Consider the following 20,407-nt stretch of genomic DNA (forward strand, 5'->3'; position numbering starts at 1 on the left):
TCAAATTGTGCTGTGCTTAATTGCTACTTTTTTGCCTCTTAGGTGCTGAAATATATTACTGCAGGCCAGACATTTTCTATTGACCCATTCCCCATAAGAGTTTCTTTAGTGTGAACTGATACTACTTCTGTGGCAGGAATAAGTGGAGAGGGCTGGCTAAGAGGGAGGCCATTACCATTAATTCTCAAATGGAGCTTTCAATTAGAATCGTGCAATAATTTCACCAAACAGTTCTTCTGTAAAATTCCACCTATCCTGCAATAAATGTTCTTCTTCTTTACAGGAACTCAATGTTAATCAACGGAAGTCAGCCTGCAGGGCTAAAAATCTCTGCAAAACAGATGGAACTGTTAGGGTCCAAGACTGCAAATACCTATGTGGATACCCAGGGCCAGATCCTTGCCCCCATCCCCTCTGGCTGCTCTGATCCATAGCCAGAAAGCCAGTTACCTGGGCATTCTGCTAAAGGGGAATCCCCAGAGGTGGATATACTGGCCCAAAGCCCCCTGCTACTCAGAGCTTGTATAAGGGGAGGGGGTTGTGGGGACATGGCCCAGGTAGAAGGGGCATGGCTGGAGTACTTGCACTCAAAATATTCTTGGCTGCTGGTACAGCCCATTGAGACCTGTTGCAGCTGGGTACAACTCAAAAGAGCCATATACCAGGGATGGGTGGAAGCATAAAGCCAGTGATGCTCCTCACGCCCAGCTGTACCAGTTTCAGCACAAGTGTAGCTTGAGGATCTGGCCCCCCAGGCTCACAAGCTTGTATAAGATGCAGAGACTTCTTTACCTTTCTGTACATTTGGAAGTCCCCTGTGTAAGTCCTGCAGAGGTGTTCTGTGGTCTCAGATCCCAATCAATTTCTGGATGCCATAGGGCTATGTGACAGGGAATGAACCTATCTGTGTTTGATATTTTTTTCTCTGCTTATATCTTTTTAAAATTCACAGCTATTTCTCATTTTCCATCTCCCTCTCTTTTTATAGGGAACACATAGCAGGAAGGCACAGGAGTACAATAGGCTTTGAAAGAAGTTGAGTTGGGAAGAGTAACTGGGAACAGAGAGTTCTGGTGAAATAAGGAGGGAAGGTCAGGGGTGAGATACTGGGAGAGGGCTGCAAAAGAATACAATACACAGAAGGTACAGGATGATGTCAGGGTTTTAACAATGTAACATAATGATGAGCCACGCACTAAGTGCCCTCAGATGCATTGTGCTGCTCACACTCCGGCCCATGAGAGTTGTGCAATCATATGTGAGGGCAGGATTAGGTCCACATCGTTTAGTTGTGTCTCCCTGCAGCTTAGTGGAGTTCTGCATTCACTCTGTAATGCCAACTTTCTTTCCTTTTTATTTAGATGCACCCATTTTCCAGTTAAGCAACACACTCATGGCTTTAGGTTACAACCACTGCACAGCCACGATTAACTGTGTTACAGAAGATGTGGAGCATAACATAGCATTCCATCTTTGAGATGGAGCGGGAGAGAGTAAGACGACAGAGAGGAAAGAACTTGAATTAAGTTCTCGGAACGGGTGGGGCGGGGGAATAAAAGATCATGAGGATGGAGAGATGAGTGTGTTAATTCTATGGATGAGAAAGAGACGGTGTTGAGCTCAGGAAGGTAGAAATCAGAAAGTGAAAGACAGAGACTGCCACATATTAGGAGCCATAAAAAGAGTGCTGGGATCCATAAAAGGAGACATAATGGCTTGCTTTCCATCATAGTTGCGTCTAAGCCCTGAATGGAGTTATGCAGTAGTGTAGTAATTAAAAATAGTGCTAGAGAATGGAGTGTTGCCATAAAAAGCAGAGGAGTAAAAGGAGTTCATCAAGAGATTTCAGTATACAAAAGAGGCCAAGAGAGCTTAGCACAGAAAAAAGGATCTGGGACATGTAGATCTGTGACTAGTGTAGCCCATCTTTGGAGATTATCCCCAGAAGCACATGTTCTTTTACAGTGTAGAAAATATGGATCTTAATGAAGTTAGAGGGAACCAAGCTTTTGATATAGCTTTGTGGGGCCCCAGGTCTAGGAATATGATTTGAGACATGCTGTTTTATATAAGAATGTGTAGTGCATTATGTTGTACTGGGATTCTCAAGATGTACTTTAAAGCAAGGAAAAGGCTGATTTCCTAGTAATCAATAACTGACCTGGAGACAATGCTCAGGCTGTTTTACTCAGCCACTTTTATTACTCCAGGTCTGCTTTTGTGGGGACCTGCAGGATGTTTTAGAGATGTTTTGCACCCTATTATAAAATTCTGCTTCTTAACAATCTTGGGCAAAAAAGTATGGACCAAATTCCACCATCATTTGAAATCTGCATCACCAGAATGAAATCAATGAGGTGATATGGCATGTCTAGGGACAGATGTAAAACCTATGGCTCTTTGGTTCCCAGTTGTGAAAAGCCCCTTTATGATCACCCTTTGCTTATAGCATCACCCCTCTATAACTCTAAGATTGCAGGAAGAGCATTCTCAGTAAGTGTGTGCTTTGCAATGCACTTATCTCCTAGATTCCATAAAGGACAATTGTGATCATCTAGACTGGACTCCTGTATAACACAGCTCATAGAACTTCCCCAATGTAATTCCTAGAGTACATCTTTTCGAAAAACATCTAATCTGGATTTTAAAATGGTCAGTGATGGGGAATCCACCACAACCCTGGTAAATTGTTCCAATGGTTAATTACCCTCACTGTTAAAAATTTACACTGTATTTCTTCTCTGAAGTTGTGTAGCTTCAACTTCCAGCTGTTGGATCACATTGCACCTTTCTCTGCTAGACTGAAGAGCCCATTATCAAATATTTGTAGTTACTTATAGACTGTAATCATATCACCCGTTAACCTTCTCTTTGTTAAGCTAAATAAATGAAACTGTGGAGTCTATCTCTGTAAGACTTTCTTCCAGTCTTCTGGAACTTCCTCAGTACATCAAGACTTCTTGAAAATCAACATTAATGGTCCCGCAAACTCCTCAGCCAGCTCTTTAAAAACTCTTAGATGCAAGTTATCTGGAACTGCTAATTTAAAAATATCTAATTGTAGTAACTTCTATTTAACATCTTTCAGAGATAATAGTGGAATGGAAATAAAGTTATTATCTTCATATCATAGAAGTGTAGGACTGAAAGGAACCTCGAGAGGTCATCTAGTCCAGTCCCCTGCATGAGACTATATCATCTGTTTTTCCCCAAATACAGAATATTCATTAAACACTTCTGCCTTTTCTGCATTATTTTTGATAATTCTACCATTCCATTTATATCTAGTAATGGACCAATTCTTTTTGTTCCTGATATATTTAAAAACCACCTTCATATTTTAATATTTTTTACAACTGCCTTCACTTCCCCTCTAAACTAGGTCAGCTTTTTAACCAACACAGGATTCTGGCTTTGGGGGCATCTATTAAAGCATTTTTAAATGATTTCCAATTATCACTCACACTTTCTTAATTAAATTCTTCCTCCCAGCTGATTTAGCTTATTATTGTTTTTAGCTTTGTGAAATTGGCCCTATTAAAGCACCAAATATATATACTACTGGTCTCAACTTTATTTTGAGTGCATATTACCAACACTACTGTTAATTTTTAGTTCTGTGATCAGTTCCTCTTTATCTGCTAGGACAAGGTCTAATAAAGTATTCCCCCATGTTGGCTGCAACACTTTTTGAGTGAGGAAATTGTCATTTAAATGTTTAGAAATTCCAAGGATGTTTTCGTACTGGCAGCACGAGACCCCCGCCCCAACATTGTCACTCAAATTGAAGTCCTCCATGATTGCGTGGCATCTAGAAAGCTTCTCTTTTTCCAAAGCATTTGTCAGTCATTTATGATCAATTTTGTAGCTTAATGGATTACGTGTTTCAGACAGCAGAAGTATACTAAAATTATTTCATTGAATAAAGAGAGAAGCATACAGCGTATGCCATCTGGGCTTTTGAGATTTATGGGACAGTGCCAGCATACATATGGAGGACAAGCCAGAAAAGCAACTCCAACTATTCATCTACCTAAACAACGTGGAATACTCACTGAAGCATCCTCATTGCTTTTCAGTGATGCAGATAAGAGCTATTCAGATTTGGCTGCCAAACAGCTGATCTGTTAACTCTGAAGCAGGCAGTGTTTTTGCAGTGTTCATTCTATTCTGGCTGGTGGGCCGCAGGTCTGAAATCTCGAAGGGCAGTTCAGAAAAGCTGATAAAGATGTCAGGTAGAACAGATGGGGAATTTCCTCTCTTCTCTTGCAGTGCGAGGAAATGGATATGATTATTTTTAACTCTCTGAGCACTTAGTTACTGCACAGACATACCCAGTGTAATATTTGTCTGACTATCTTAAATGGAGAAATATGTCTCAGTAGATTTACTGTTCTATGTACGATAAACTATATTGCCAGTGAAATTCAAGATGGTGTATAAAATCATATGGAAAATGAGCTTTCTGTTTACACAGATTATATATATTTTAAAAATATTTGAATGACATTAGCACCCCATTGTGCCAGGCACTGAACAAACATCAGAAATACAGTCCCTGCCCCGGGGAGCTTAAAATCTAAGACAGAAAAGCGTGGGAGGGCAAACAGGCATAGACAGGTGAAGTGACCAGCTCAAGGTCACAGAGCAGGTCAGTGGCAGAGCTAGGAATAGCACCTACATCCACTGAGTTCCAGTTCGCTGCCCTGTCTGCTGGACCATGATGTCTCTAATCTGAGTATATGTTGAAACTACTTCTAGACTATATTAGCTCAGAACTATTTGAGATGTGAGAGGAGCTGGAGATGTACTGAATGAATGCTTCAGATGGTGTAAATTGGCCTCGCTGCATTGAAGTCCGTGGAGCTACATCAGTTCACAACAGCTCAGGATCTGGCCTGTATCGTATTTATGATTTCTCTTGGATCACATGTTTTTATTTCTATGTTATGCCTTTAAAAACAATTGCTTGATGTCTGCGGGTGGCCTGACTTTCTTAAAGGCTATATTATAGTCTTGCAGCACATTGAAGACTTCACTTTGAACCTGCTTTATCAGTGCTTTGGGTAGAAGCTATTGGTTTTAGTGTTGTAGCTTTGTGAAAAATCAGGCCTTCCAATTAGCATCAACGCCTTGACAAATTGATAAGGGTGGAAGAATATAAAGCATATGATTCCTGTTCCCACCGTTTTGCCTCTGGCATTTGATGTGCTGTGAATTGGCCAGTCGCAAACATAGATTGCTAACCTATCCAGTGATAGACTTTTACAATAGGTTTAAAGTGATTTTTAGAGGAGCCAATCTGATCACAGTACAAGCTCTGACCCCACCCCGATGTTCTGGATCGCGTTACAGACTTCTGTGATACTTTGGGCCAAATTCTGCCTCCTGATTCTTGTGTTAACTCTCCTTGTTTTCCATAGAAGTCTTGAAATTTGAGGGCCAGCTCTTCAGAAGAGCCCAGCACCTGTAGCACCCATTGATATCAATGTGAGTGCTCATCACCTTTTTAAACCCGGCCCCATAACTTTTAAGAAGACAAAAGGAGTAAATGCATGTGCACATCTATATTCAGGTGGATCTCAAGCATTTAACACTTTGGAGAAAACAAGCAGCTTTTTGGGGGCTGTTGATCAAGTCCACAGTCTGGACTTGCACATTCCTGTTGATGATTTATGAAAGAAAGAGATGCTTACTGAAGTCTCTTCTGCAGTTGACTGCACACCAGGGCATCTTTGTGTCTGCTGGGAGATCTGTTGAAGTCAATGAGAATCCATGCAGTTGCAGAACTACGCCCTATGCACTGTCAGTTACAGAATCGGGGCCTTAGAATAAAAAGCATTTCTGACGCTGTTCTGGAGAAATAAATCACCATAAAAATACACCATTCACCTGATAGAGAATATATGAGAATCAAGTTGAATGTTCTCTCTCTCTTTCAACCTTATCAATCCACCAGTAGCTACTCAAAGAGAGAGAAGAAGCATAAGAAATTCCTAGGTAACATTGCTCATTAGAAGAGAGAAAGGGAGACCTTTTCTTCCATCTACATTTCCAGCCAGTAGTCTCCACTGTGTGTGTATTAGCTAAAAACTGAAGCAGGCCTCGGAAGAAGCACTAAATTCAAAGCTGAATATCTGTTTAGTTTAGAATCCATGGTATCTATAAAATGTGTGTGAAGAAAAAATTGTCCCTTTTGGCTTAGTTAATTGTCAACAATAGATGCAGTTCTGTGCCCGTAAAGCATGTTAATTCATACAGAGGCCAGCAACCCAGTAGCCATGAAAAATGGGCCCAAACTTCAAAATGCAGTTCTGGTGTTTGGAATGTATCATTATAGGCCTGTTCCTGCCCCCTTTGAAGTTAGTGGGAGTTTTGCCACTGGTTTCAGTTGCTGCAGGATTGAACCCCATGAGCCCATTTCTAGGGTCCGTGTAGCAGAGCTTGAATGTAAGGTGCCAAAGGAAGAGACAGTTGAGGAGCACTGCAGGCCTCCCTTCTGTTTCCACATAGAGCTACAATGCTGACGAAGTATTTAGGGTTCCGAAATATCTGCAAAGCTTCATCTCTCTCACACGAAAAAGTATCCAGACACATTTGGATGCTTGTCAAAAGAGCATCTGCAGTTGAAAATTGCAGTGACATAGCAGGGCTACTGTCTGTTTGCTTTGCGTTTAGCAGAAAATGACACACAAGCGCTAAAAACATCTAGTCGGTTCTAAGAAGGATGGCATCACTTTTACAGCTGCAAGTGGCACCTACACAATTTATGCATCCATTTTTCTGCCCACAGTTGAACTGTGTGAACAAATCAGAATTTAGGCACATCTAGCTACCTAACTGCAGTGCCGGTATTTAGAGGTGCAAATGCTCATATCTGTGCCCACAGTTCATTCTGCCAACACAAAAACGCGAGCACAAATTACACCCTCAAGAGCAAAGGCTCATCCTCAGACAAGCTGAATATTATATGTCCCCTCCTCCCCCGTGTGTGTGTTATAGAGAACTCTAGAAGCTAAAACAAAGCTTTCAAACCAAATCAGGTAAGAACAGAAGCATAGCAACTCAAGCCTTGAGGTGGCAGCTTTGATACCTGTTCTAAAGAGCCTTACATTGGAATGAGGTTATCTATAAATTTAAGCGATACTTGGGAAATTGAAATTGCCTATTCACAATTGCTGATCCCAGTTTCTCTAAAACTAGCCAAGATTCACTGTTTGTGGCCTATGACTTTTAGAGGCATTATCAGTGCTCCGCTAGTGCACCAAGGATCGTCGGACCTCCTCTTCGCCTGCTTACAGGGTTAGTGCATCTACGTTCTTTCTGAAGCTTTTTTTGTTTGTTATGGTATTGTTTGATGGGGGAGGGGAGTATCTGTAGGTGGGATAGAAAGTAAGAGAGATCATTGGTGTAGGAGCTCAGGCAGGTGGTAGGAAGGGAGGCGGTAGTCTCCCAGTAAATGCACATTGAGGGCAGCCTCCTAGTGCTGTCCATCTCGGACACTTAAAATGCAGTCTAAAGAGGTTAGTTTCGCTTGGCTGCTGTGCAGCTACTTGAGGGAAGGGGAAAGCACAAGGAACCTCTCTCCTGACCTAATGCGCCCCAATTCAGGAGCCTAGCCCAATGGGGGTTCTTATGGTCAGGGAGTACCAAGAGACGGCAAAGCTCGTTCTACTGTCAGCAATAGCTTGAGCAAAATGGGCAGGATAGGGCCAGAGACATGGCTTGGAGGGGAACTCTGTGTTGTGCCTGCTTTAAATCTGGTGCAGCAGCCTGCTTCCTAGCTTCACAACGCCTCTCAGAGCTGCACCTGGAGTGGCACAGCTCTGTCTAGCCCGTAACACAGGGCTGTTGCTTAATCCCACTATTCGGAGCTAGGCAGAATGGCTGCATGATTGTATTTCTCTGCAAACCACAGGGATTTCTCTGTTTCGTACCTGTGAAATTTCACAGCTCAAGCTGCTGAGGAAGTGGGAACAGACGTGCGGAGAGGAAACATTCAAATACTGTATTGCAGTTGATCATTCTGGAGCGTTTAACTCTTGGAGTTTATCTATAAGCAACTTAAGCTTCATCCCTCTCTGTACTGGGAGCTGCCCAGAACTCCTGACTTCCTTGTGTGCTGGAGGAGGTGGTACAAAGGCAGGGTAGAACAGTAGCCTCCATAAGGAGGGTGAGTACATCCACATAGTGTAGCATCTTAAAATGAGAATAAAAAGTAAATTACTTTAAAAGATTTAATATTACTCCCTTAAAAAACCGTAAGTGATTAGTTTTCAGAGCAGCAGCCATGTTAGTCTGTATCCGCAAAAAGAAAAGGAGGACTTGTGGCACCTTAGAGACTAACAAATTTATTTGAGCATAAGCTTTCGTGAGCTACAGCTCACTTCATCGGATGCATTCAGTGGAAAATACAGTGGGGAGATATATATACACAGAGAACATGAAACAGTGGGTGTTACCATACACACTGTACCGACAGTGATCAGGTAAGGTGAGCTATTACCAGCAGGAGAGCAGGGGGGAAAAAGCCTTTTGTAGTGATAATCAAGGGGGGAAGCGCTGAAGAGGAGCTGCCTTCCTTGAGAGCATCAGATGCTGCTGGAGGCAGGATACTTTGCTAGACAGTCTGATTCGGAATGGTAACTTGTGTTCCAAAAGGGCCTTTGATGCCATTAAAAAAACATGAAGAAGCAAGAAATATAAAAAGTGTTCAAACCACACATGGCTTTTGTTAAAGTCACTGTGTTAAGAACATAAGAATGGCCCTACTGGGTCAGACCAAAGATCCATCTAGCCCAGTATCCTGTCTTCTGACAGTGACCAGTGCTAGGTGCTCCAGAGGGAATGAACAGAACAGGTAATCATCAAGTGACCCATCCCCTGTCGGTCATCCCCACCTTGATTATCACTACAAAAGGTTCCCCCACCCCCGCTCTCCTGTTGGTAATAGCTCACCTTACCTGATCACTCTCGGTACAGTGTGTATGGTAACACCCATTGTTTCATGTTCTCTGTGTACATAAATCTCCCCACTGTATTTTCCACTGAATGCATCCGATGAAGTGAGCTGTAGCTCACGAAAGCTTATGCTCAAATTAATTTGTTAGTCTCTAAGGTGCCACGAGTCCTCCTTTTCTTTATAAGTGATTAGGTAAACAAATTTGGCAGAATTACTAGCCAAATTGACAAAGGATTTGCTGTCAGTGCAGCTCAGCCCATGGAGGCAATCTCAAATCTGGAGTAGTTTCCATCAACGGCACTGGAGTTACACCAAGCCTGAATTTAGCTGGCAACACCCAACAATAGATGGCTCATATTTCATGGATTACCTAAAACAAGTAATGTAAACACAGTATGCCACTCATGCCACAGTATGCCAGTCCTGTTACGGCAACTTTCCATTAGATCAGCTGGCTAAATATTTCATACAGGTCTTGGCAGCTGTTCTGCAAAACAGAGCACAATTAGGTTCTGCAGTAAAAAAGGTGTTGACGGAATCTGTGATAATAACAGTCCTGAGCAACATCAGGATGAGCTGTAGCATGGTGTCGGAATACCTCATCTCTGCATTCCTATTACCACTGATTTGGCACATCGAGCTGTGAAATTTCACAGGTACGTAGTGCTTAATGGAAAAATCAACTTGTTTTGGGTTTTGCTGAGAAATAGTATCAGGCAGCTTCTCTGCTTTTTAAATGTTTTCTAATTCCCTTTGTCTTGAGCCACAGACTCTAATGTCCCCTTTGTGAAGGTTGTGGCTAAACGGATGGTGGGATATATAAGGAATACATTTGTTTTAAAAATCAGATCTTTATAGTTCAGAATATGTGAATGTGAATGATTTCTGTTCATGAGGACACGGGTACTCAGAGGTAAAGTTACTTGCCTGGAGATGCATTGGGGAGTTAGGGGACCTGAATTCCAGTCCTGGTTCAGATACTGACTTGTTGTGTGATCTTAACACGTCACTTAACTTATCCTCAGATTGTCCATTTGTAAAATGGGGGCAGGAGTGTTTACAGACATAGTAATACCTTGCGTTTACACAGCACCCACATGAAGTCTGCTAGGCAGGAATAGAACTCAGGGCTTTCCAGCTTCCAGCACTCTGCTAATTGCTCTGGACCATGTGTTTTTGGTGGTATTGAGGCTCCAGCCCCTCCTCTTTTAGCTTGTTCAAAATTCACAAGTGCAAATTTTAACAGGAAAGTGGCTTTTTGGGGGGTTCACTGTGAATAACTTTCCAACTCCTCAAATTTCACAAAAGATCAAAATAGCTTGCAAAATTGTTTGTGAAAATTTGTCACCAATTTCATCCTGCTGTAATACCAGTCACCTAGAAGTCCCTCACCATGTGTTATTGCTGAAGATACTGGACTAGCTCGGAGAACTTGTACCTACGCTTTGGATATCTACCTACAGTATTAGAGCTTGCAGCTCCAGACTCATTGAATGGTCATCATTAGATGTCCTATTAGTTGTAAATCACTGTCGCTTAATGCGGGCACTACTTCTTTCAGAGCAATGGGCCATATCTTTTGAGGGCTTTGCTTTGTGTCTACTCAGTGGGTATTTGACTGGGTCAGGATTATAGCTGGGCTTTTTATTTTTTTTTTTTTTGCAAATTGTAAGTGGGTCAAGTTCAGCCTAATAGTTTCAGCTGGAAAAAAACTAGGGGAAAAAATTGAAATGGCTCAAAAAGAAAGGTTTTGATTTTTTGTTTAGAAATGGTGTCTCATTAAAAAAATTAACATAAAAAAGGTGGGGGTGTGAGAAAACATCCCAAAATGACCCGAAACAAAACAAATCAAAAGGAAAAAAAATATCCATGCGGACACAAACTGAAAAGGTTCCTAGTTTGCATGAACATAGTCCAGTTTGAAGAGGGCTACATTAACGTAAACCAGGAACCTTTTAGTTCACCTCTGCCGCATCTACAGGGGGGAGTTACAGGGCAGCACTTTGGTGCGCACTGCTATTCAGACCCCCTGTAGTCCGAACTGTGGGGCAGACAGAGACACAGACTGGTGAAGTGTCTTACCCAAGATTATACAGCAGTGGCACATTCTTATCCACTGTACCACATTGCAGACCATAGCTCCACAGTTATTGCAGATAAATGTACATAAGATGAATAACACCAGTAACGGCAGGACGCTCCGACACATTTATCAATGCTGAGAAGAAACGAGGGGGAAAAATCCCTCTCTCCCTTTTCTGGAAAGCCCATAAATCCTTTAGGGCTCTTTCCTCAGATGGTTCTTATTTGACAATAACGTGCACCAAGGTGACTTCTTCCGTAACATATGTCACAACAAGAGGAGGGCTCCTCTTGCAGATAAACAATTAGTGGGGTGTCATAAGTGACATCTGCACCTGTTTGGTATTTTCAAATGCTTCATTTTTCAGGCAGAACCAGAGTGGGAGATGCTCCCACTGAGATTATTCACACGCTCCATGATAGGGGAAGAGTGGCTGGCTGACACCTCAGTCACTTTGGCAAGATCTTTCTGTGTGTCTCCTGATGTCTGTAGCCTGACAAGCACAGATATAATTTATGCAGATCCATCTTTTTGCATTCCACCCTGCATTCTTAGAATATCAGGAGCTTTTCCCTTGGACACCCACTGTCCTTCAAACACAGTTAATCTCATAACTATAATCTTGTATAAATGGCAAAGCTGCTATTTATCCTGATTTAATAGGTCACATTGACTCTGCATGAGTGTGCATGAGTCTGGCCCAAAGATCCTGCAAATTGGCATCCTAACTAATGTACTGCAGTCCAGGAATCCACGCAGATGTTACTTGTCCCTCCAGCAGAAGAATATGCTGCTTTGTGCTTTGGGTGCATTGCCTATTTAAACAACATGCAATAAAAAAAAATTGGTACGAATGCTTAAGGAACAGTCACAGCTGAGGTGCATATGGAACCTGATTCTGCAAGGTGCTGAGCAGCTCTTCAGCGGAGCTGATCACCCTTTACTCCTGCTGTGAGCTAAGGTTGCTTGGCATGCTTCGCACCTTGCAGGATTGGACCCACGATGTTTCAGCAAATGGAAGGAAGCAGAAAACCAGAGAGGATGCATTTCACGATGAGACTTGGGGATGGTTTCTCAACGTATCTGCTGTCTGTACAGCTTTTATACCTAATATGCAAGAAAGTCAGCAAAGAGAAAAAATAATTTCACTTAAAAACAAAACAAAGCATGAGTGTTTAAATCATGGGGAAAATGAGTGTTTAACCTCTGACAAGTTTCATGAATCCAACAAACTGCCACTTCCACAAAAATTTTAAAAAAAATTAAAGAAGTTGGAGAGTTTTGTAAAATCTTCAGTGTTTAGGTTCATCCTTAATCCTTTATGTTTTCTGGAAGAGGGAGCATTATCTAAGGGACTAGAAAGGCAGTAAGAGCTGGGAACTGCTGAGTTCTTCTCCCAGACCTACCACTGATTTGCTTTGTGGCCTTGCACCAGCCAGTGACCCTCCTTGCCTCCATTTCCCTATCTGTAAGTTAATATTTACCTAGCACTTCACTGAGGGATAACGTGTGCAGTATTTTTAGCATGTTCTTAAACCCGCTGGAGCATAGTTCCCTTTGCAATGCTCTGCACCAACTTAAGTATTTTGAAATGATTATAGTATTTGTGAAAGCTGCTGGGCCGAAAAGCCTGGGGGTTGAAGTCCTCTCTTGATGCATGTGGTATAGAAGGTACAGAGTAGGCTTACCAGTCGACCCTGAGCTAGAGGGACCAGTCTTAAAAAACAAGTAGTGTCTTCATACTCATTCACCCCATGGTGAGTTCTGTTCTTCAAGAACCATCAAGACCAAATTGTCCCCCCATCCCTAGAGGTGGTTCTTCCAGAGACAGCCAACCAGGACATCAATTATTGCTAATTCTGATGGTGTTTTTACAAATTTTATATACCCTTTCCCATGTGGAAGAGGAATGGGAACCTCAACTCGTTTCTCAATGGCCCCTGAAAAGGCATCAGGGGAAACTTTGGTTGCTAAATCCCTAGTCACCACTGACCAGGCTGGATCCAAACTAGTGACCTTGAAGATAAAATGGTGATATTTAATTCCTCTGATCCATCAATTCCATGCAATTGAGGAGCTGTTGCTGCACAAGTTATCTGCACCATGCCCCCCGTCGCTGTTGTGTGCGACCCTAACCGGCATTAAATCACTCTAAGCTGCACCAGAGGCGGCTGCTTCTCTGGGTCATTGCTTGCAGCATTAGAGAACTTCATTGTTCACTTTATCAGATCGCTAAAGGGGTTTGGATTATTGAATGGCCAGAAAACACTTCTGCTACTTTTATTGTCTCCAGGGTGGAACCGGCGCTTACCCGGATCAAAGAAGATCGAAAGCGAATCATCCTACCAGCTATTGACAACATCAAGTACAACACTTTTGAAGTGCAGCAATATGCCAATGCTGCCCATGGCTACAACTGGGGACTCTGGTGCATGTATATAATCCCGCCCCAGGACTGGCTCGATAAAGGGGACGAGTCTGCTCCCATCAGGTGAATCTACAGTGCAATTGCTTTGTCGCTAACATTGTTTCCATTTCAGCTGCTGCCTGCCGCTGTGCAAGGTAAGCGAGGATGTGCTGTAGGCTCTCTATAGGACTAGTCAAGGTAGGTAGAACAAGCATGCCCACAAACACACGGGTTTGCCTGTGGGGTCTGCAAAACCTACAAGTGCATATGCCAAAGAGGTATTTAATTATGTGTGCAGTTACCGTATTGCCATGTGCAAATGCAGGATTTTGAGGGCATAGTGGGTGTACCAAGGTTTGAAATAGGGCCCTCAGTGTGTAAAAGTCACAGCTCTAGCCAGGTACATGCCATAGCTCCTCTAGCTATTGTTACTTATTCACATAATCTAAGTGTTTTCCAAACAAAAGAAGGCACAATCCCTACCCCATCTACCTACCCAACCTTGTATAACTATCTATCGTATTCCCCAGACACCATTCACCTTGATAGCCGAGCACTAATATTCTATTGGCTTTTTCATATAGTTTTTGATGCCTTATGATTGCAAAAAAAAATGTTTGTGTTCTGGCATCATTTGTTGCCATCTAACTGCACCTACTGTGTTAACTATGCTGGTATATAGGATGGCTTAGGTTCTTCAGGAGATCCTGGGTAAGCTATGGCTTTCAGGCAATGGGTATTCTATTGGTACAATTTGCTAACCATGACCCTGTTCACATTTCAGATCTTCTGGAATTTCACCCAATACCTTGAAGCTTTCAAGGTGAACTGAAAGGTTGGCCAGTTGCACCAGCTGTGGATAGTGAGAATGTGTGTGTTAGCTACCAATATCTAGCCAAAATTAATGTATCATGTTAAAGGTTCTTCACTTACTGCTAAGTGAATCACTTCTGGCACACTTTGTGCTGGAAATATGTTAAAAACAGGGTGGAAGGCTTTTATCTTTGGCATGTACCTTATTTTTCTCTACACCTTGCAGGACTGAGCTCTCATACTGGAAAGTGTCATTTCACTCCAGACCTGAGCAAACATTATAGAGACCATCAAGAACAAGACAGGGTTTTGCTGAGGTTTGGTAAAGTGGTAAGGAACTGTGACAGTGTGTGAGTAGCCCAAAGCCAGGTCCACACAAAAAAAGTTAGGTCAAACCAGCTACTTTGCTCAGGGTGTGAAAAATCCACACCCCTGAGTAACATAGTTAAGCCAGCCTAACCCCTGGAGTAGGCAGTGCAAGGTTGATGGGAGAATCTAGCCTGGGTCTTGGCTCTTTAGCACTTCTACTCAGACATACTGCCCCAATGCAGTCTCTGAGTAACATGGAGATCTACTTTCCTTTCCAGGGCTCGATCCTGCAAGATATTGAGTGTGCTGGCCCTGATCCAGCAAAGCACTTAAGCATGTGCTTAACTTTAAGCACCTGAGTAGTCCCACTGATATCAGTTGAGTCAATGGGATTGGCCATGTGCCTAAATGCTTTGCTGATTGGAGCCAAAGTGCAGAGTCAAGCTCACGTACAGGAAAGTGTCATTCCGCTTCAGAGCAAACCTTGAAAGTGCACGTATATTCCTACCTTTGCCTCGTGACCACAGCACAGAGCTGTACCGTAACATTAACCTTATTTATCACAGAGCAGCACAGTCCTTCATCACTGACCCTTTGCTCTGTGTGAAACCTCAATAAACTAGAAAGTAATTACTTAGGAAATCAGTTTTCCTGGATAACTTGACTGCTTTCCTCATGTAGTTTTTAAAGTGCAGTTGTTGTTTTATGTTTCCATTCAGCTCTTGGAAATAGTTTATTAATGGAGAAAATACATCAACCAAGGCTTTAGTTTCTGAAATCAGTATTTGTTCTCTGTTCCCAAGGGATAGTGCATGCCTCACTGTCTCCAGGATATAAATAAAATCACTATATTAATTTTCATATACATTGTTCCAGTGTCTTGAACATCTACCGTACTGGGGACAATTATTGTGCATCAAAGGAGGCTGAACCATGAAGTCTCACTTTAGGAAGTTCCTTTTGTCATTATGGACCTGATTTGTTGCAGTGTTGAGCATCCAGCACTCCACCTGATGTTAGTGCAAGCTACACTTACTCAGCACTTCTGAAAATCAGCCTCAAGATCCTTTGACAGAGGAAAAAGAAGGAAGGGATTGTGTTTTTTCTTGAAATAGTGGAAGAGTCCAGTATCGGGGGTAGCCATGTTAGTCTGTATCTGCAAAAACAAGGAGGAGTCCGGTGGCACCTTAAAGACTAACAGATTTATTTGGGCATAAGCTTTCGTGGGTAAAAAACCCACTTCTTCAGATGCAAGATGGAAGAGTCAATTTCACTTTAAATGTACAGGGTCTGATTCACCAGGGCTTTACTCCAGTTTTATGCCAGTGAGCTCAATAGGGTTACAATGGCATCAAACTGGATTAATGCAGTGGAAAGCCAGGCCCACAAACACAGGAGTAGTGTTGTTGAAATCTGATGCATTTAAGTGTCTAGTTCCCAAGAGCAGCAATTTTATTCCGTGCAGAACCTAACTGAAGAAACTCTCCAGCTGAACAATGCATAAGCTGCCCAGAGAGAGATGAGACAGCAGTGCTAGGATTGGGTGCCTGACCCTGATTACCAAATACCTGGGACACAGAGATGTTCTGATTACATAAGTGTCTCTTTTGAAATGATGAATTATATGCGCTGAAATGCAGGCATCAGTGTCGAGCCGTGAATGCTGACGATCTCGCTGGGAGCAAGTGCCTCAAAAAAGTTTTAGGTTGAGATTTTCAAGGGAGCGTAAGGGAGTTAGGCATCCATCTAATATCGACACTAAATCAACATAGCTCGGATTGTTGATGGGCAGTCAGTGCACGTCCAGAAATGTGACACGTTGCTGGACTTGCAGTCCTTTTTATTAGAGCTGGCTGGGAATTATTCAGTGAAAGGTTTTTTCATTGGAAAATGCCACTTCCTCAAAACCAAATCTTTATGTGGAAATGTACCAGTTTTGATGAACCGTTACTTGGGCAGGTTTCACAGGTCCAAGGTACTGGGGACACAGAGACACAGATAGACAGACACTGATCCAGAATAGCCAATAGCCTGGTTGTCAGGGCACGCATTTGGGATATGGGAGACCCAGATTAAAGTCCCAGCTCTAAATCAGGCAGAACAAGGATCTGAACTTGGGCCTCCCACGTCCCAGATGAGTGCCCTAAACACTGTGGTTTTTTCATGGAAAATTTTAAAAGTTCTCATTTTGGTTCTGATAAAGAATGAAAACAAATTTTGATATTTTTTCACAAAACAGAATTCTTGTTTTCTTGCCAGCCGTAACATTTATTCTTCAAATGTCAAGCATCCCATCAAGCCACGAAGTGAGCCTTCTATACAGTTTAAATACAATCCAGCTTTATAGCATTTCAATCATATAAGTATCTACACCAGGCACACAGCAGTAACAGCAATGGAAAAGGTGTGTATGAAAGTGCCATTGATGAAGAGATACAAGGTGGGTGAGGTAATAGCTTTCATTAGATCACCTTCTGTTGGTGAAAGAGACAAGCTTTTGAGCTTACACAGAGCTCTTCTTCAGGTCTGGAAAAGCTAATCAGAATGTCACAGCTCAATACAAGGTGGAATAGACTGTTAAGCATAAGGAGTTAACAGATGTTGCAAGAGACCATTCCAGGTGAGGTGGGCAGTCAGTACCTCTGCAGTCATAAGACAGAGGAGGGTTAGTTAGTGGGTTACAGATTGTTGTAATCTACCATATATCAGTGTCTTTATAAGACCATGATTTTTAGTGTCTATCGTAGTTGTGAATTTAGGCTCTTTTGAAAGCATTGTGCAGGTTTCCTTTGAGGATTAGGACTAAGAAGTCTGATATGGAGTGATCATTTTGTGCAAAGAGTTCACCCCCGAGTGATAAGGTGTTTTTGTCTTTTATCCTTTTTTCTGTGTGAAACTGATGAAGAGGAACAGGAAGTCCTTTTTAGAGCTGGCCTATACAGCTACCAGTGGAGGAGGCTTGCTAACTAGACAATATATACCTGTTCTGAGAGGCTTTGTTAAAAGGAAAGGGGAACCAGGGAGGAGAGCAACTTTTCCGCAGTTCTCTGGGGGCAGCAAGGAGTTGCTATCACAGCACTGGCATTCAGGAGATTAGTCACAGCAATCGCATATTTAGTCTTCTATTTCAAAGCAACCAGGTTCGCCTCTCAATTATATTTGCACACTCATTAGAATACCATGCTGATAAAGCATGAAGTATCAGGTGAAGCACACCAAGGCTTACCCCTCACAATCTTTAACGGATTTATCCTCACAGCACCTCTCTGAAGTAAGGAAATACCATTATGCCCATTTTATAGATGGGAACTGAGGCACAGAGAGACCCAGGACCAGGCCCCTCAAGTTGCAGATCGTTGCGTAGCAGGGTTTTTTAAATGCCTAGCTTCCAAGGGAGTTAGATGCCTAGGCCTTTTTCAAATCCCATTAGTGGTCTATCTATTTCTTTAGGTATCTAAATACCTTTGAAAATCTGGCCCCAAGTGATTTGCCCACTGTCACACAAGAACGTGGCAGAGCAGGGTCTTACAGGTGCCCAGGCGAGTGCCCTTACCACTAGGCCATCCTTCCTTTCCACTTTGGCCTCCCGTCTCCATGCCAAGTAAGTGCAACGTGAGTGTCAAACACTGTCGTGCTGATCTGACGGCATAGCAGACTCATGTCCAGCATCTCCCAAACTTTCAGATTTACAGCATATGGCTAGGAAAATCTGGGAATAGTTTTAGCTCTAATTAAGAAAAGCTCTGCCTTCAACTAAAAGCGCTTATTAAATGGTCAAAGACAGCCCTGTTATTTTCCAATTAGTGAGAACCCTGCAGACTTTCCTGGAGAAAACAAATGAACCTGTGAAGAGATTGGCAGGCCTTGTCCTGTCCCATTAGTATCATTAATCATTTTTCCCTCCCTAGGGAAAACAAAACACTTCCATAGACACATGGTAGCTATACTTTAAAAGTTAAAAGCAAGCCTATTTTAGGAGTTGCAGACTGATTATTTGTGTAAAGGCAGATTTTCAAAAGAGCTCAGTACCCAGAAGCTCCCATTGGTCTCAGTGGAGCATAGAGAGGTGGAGATTCAGCTCCTGTTGAGGACTGTGGAGAATTCCCCCGCATCTCCTGCAGAACCATGGGAGCTGCTATATGTTGAAAATCTTTTGAGAACCTGGTCCCAACTGTAGCTGCTCAGCACACTTGAAAGTCAGACCTATATTTGTGCATGGGTGTATTTAAATTTCACTCTGTCATTTAAAGACTTGATCAGGAACTTTTCAACCAAACATTTTTCATTGGAAAAATGCCAATTTGTCAAAATGAAAACATTTCATGGGAAAGGGTTGGTTCCAATGGATTCCCCATTTTGAAATTTTTTGGAAACACAGAGTTTCAGAATTGTTGGAATGCCCCGTTTCAGCACTTTTTAAATGAAAACGCTCCATTATTGTTTTGAAAGGACTTTTTGTTGAGAAATTTCAGTTAATTTATGGGAGGGAAACGTTTTTAAAAAAATTAAAAGGTCAGATTTGAAATTAAATGTTTCAATTGACCATATCTTGGTTGGTTGGTTATTTCAGATGTTTGCTGTGCAGAAATTTGTGAGATTTCAACCTTTCATCACGATTAGGGATGGGAATTTTTTTTTTTAAATCTCAAAAATTCTTGTGGGTTGGGAAAACTGTTTCCCACCCAACTCTAATCATGTAATTCCATTCTTCAAAAAGCCAGATGGCAAAGAAGAAAAGAAAAGACAACATTTCCTTTTTTTCTGAGACAAAAGCATAAAAAATGTAAACAAAAGAATAAAAATGAGAATTGTATTGATAGATATCTGACACTTGAAGCTACTGTGGTTCTTATTTGTCCAATGGAAGTTAAACAAAGTCTACCCATAGATCTCTCCCTTGACAATGATAGCTTGTATAGCAGTATGTCTGCCGATAGAAGAGTTATCTCTTCTAAGATTCCATTCCCATATCTGCTACTTCATTGAAAGCTCTGTTTACTGACCGTGCAGAGTCTTGAACCCTGTTCTGAGACATCTGAACTGGTTCCTTACGGGAACATCCTTGCCCCATTAAAGTAAATGCCAAAATTCCCACTAACTTCAACAGGGCCAGGATTTCACCCTTCGTGTGTTAAGAACTCAGAGGCAGAAGACAGGATTAATTGGGGAAACAAACTGATGGAGTGAAAAAGTAGATTAGGGAATTGGAGGAAATTTAGAAATAAGATCTTTCCCAGTGCTTTTATTAAGTATTATGCCTTTTTCCATCAAAAGATAGAGATTCTTGATAATCTTCCAAGCTAATAATGTTAGGATCCTGGGATATCCAGAGGGGAGAAAATACTTTCTTAAAATAAATTTCCACTTTTTTAATAGCTCTTTACGTGAGTTTGATCTCCTCCTCCAGATATCCCTGTATTTAGATGGTCTAATACATTTCCTAGGAAACAGCTCGCTTTTCATCTACCACAATGGTTATTTTTGTGTTTTTTTCAATAGATAGCTAGAGGATTATGCAAGGAAATTGGGAAGATGGGAGGAAGTAGACCTTGCATGTCAGCATACAAACAAAGGGAAGCCACACCACACGGGCTCATAGGAAGAAATGGTTGGTGCTTAAATCTGAGTTTGCTGAATTAGGTTATTATGCTTCTGTCTGTATTGCTGGAGCCTAGACATTATGATGATGGAAAAGCATCGTTAAATTCTCTCACAATTTTTAGACATTTTTTTTGTCTGAAACTCTTGAGGAAGATTTCACCTTTGATTACTGACTCAGTATTGCTCCCAATTCATTGTGGTTGGGTGTTTTTTTACTGTATTGTCTCTTAGG

The 20,407-nt window shown here is 41.9% G+C and overlaps 1 protein-coding gene across 4 annotated transcripts in view; it reads left to right on the top strand.

Annotated features, from left to right (window-relative positions):
* GALNT9 (polypeptide N-acetylgalactosaminyltransferase 9) overlaps positions 1-20,407 on the top strand; it is a 238,452-nt gene that overhangs the window by 89,017 nt on the left and 129,028 nt on the right. For 3 of the 4 annotated variants that reach the window (XM_074973030.1, XM_074973031.1, XM_074973033.1), the window contains one exon: positions 13,339-13,536. The exons of the other annotated variant lie outside the window; for it this stretch is intronic. In XM_074973030.1, coding sequence (XP_074829131.1) covers positions 13,339-13,536 — 198 coding nt within the window. The remainder of the gene's footprint in view (positions 1-13,338; positions 13,537-20,407) is intronic. 4 annotated transcript variants of the gene reach the window in all.

This window comes from Natator depressus, chromosome 15 (assembly GCF_965152275.1).
Source record: "Natator depressus isolate rNatDep1 chromosome 15, rNatDep2.hap1, whole genome shotgun sequence".
Lineage (NCBI taxonomy): Eukaryota > Metazoa > Chordata > Testudines > Cheloniidae > Natator > Natator depressus.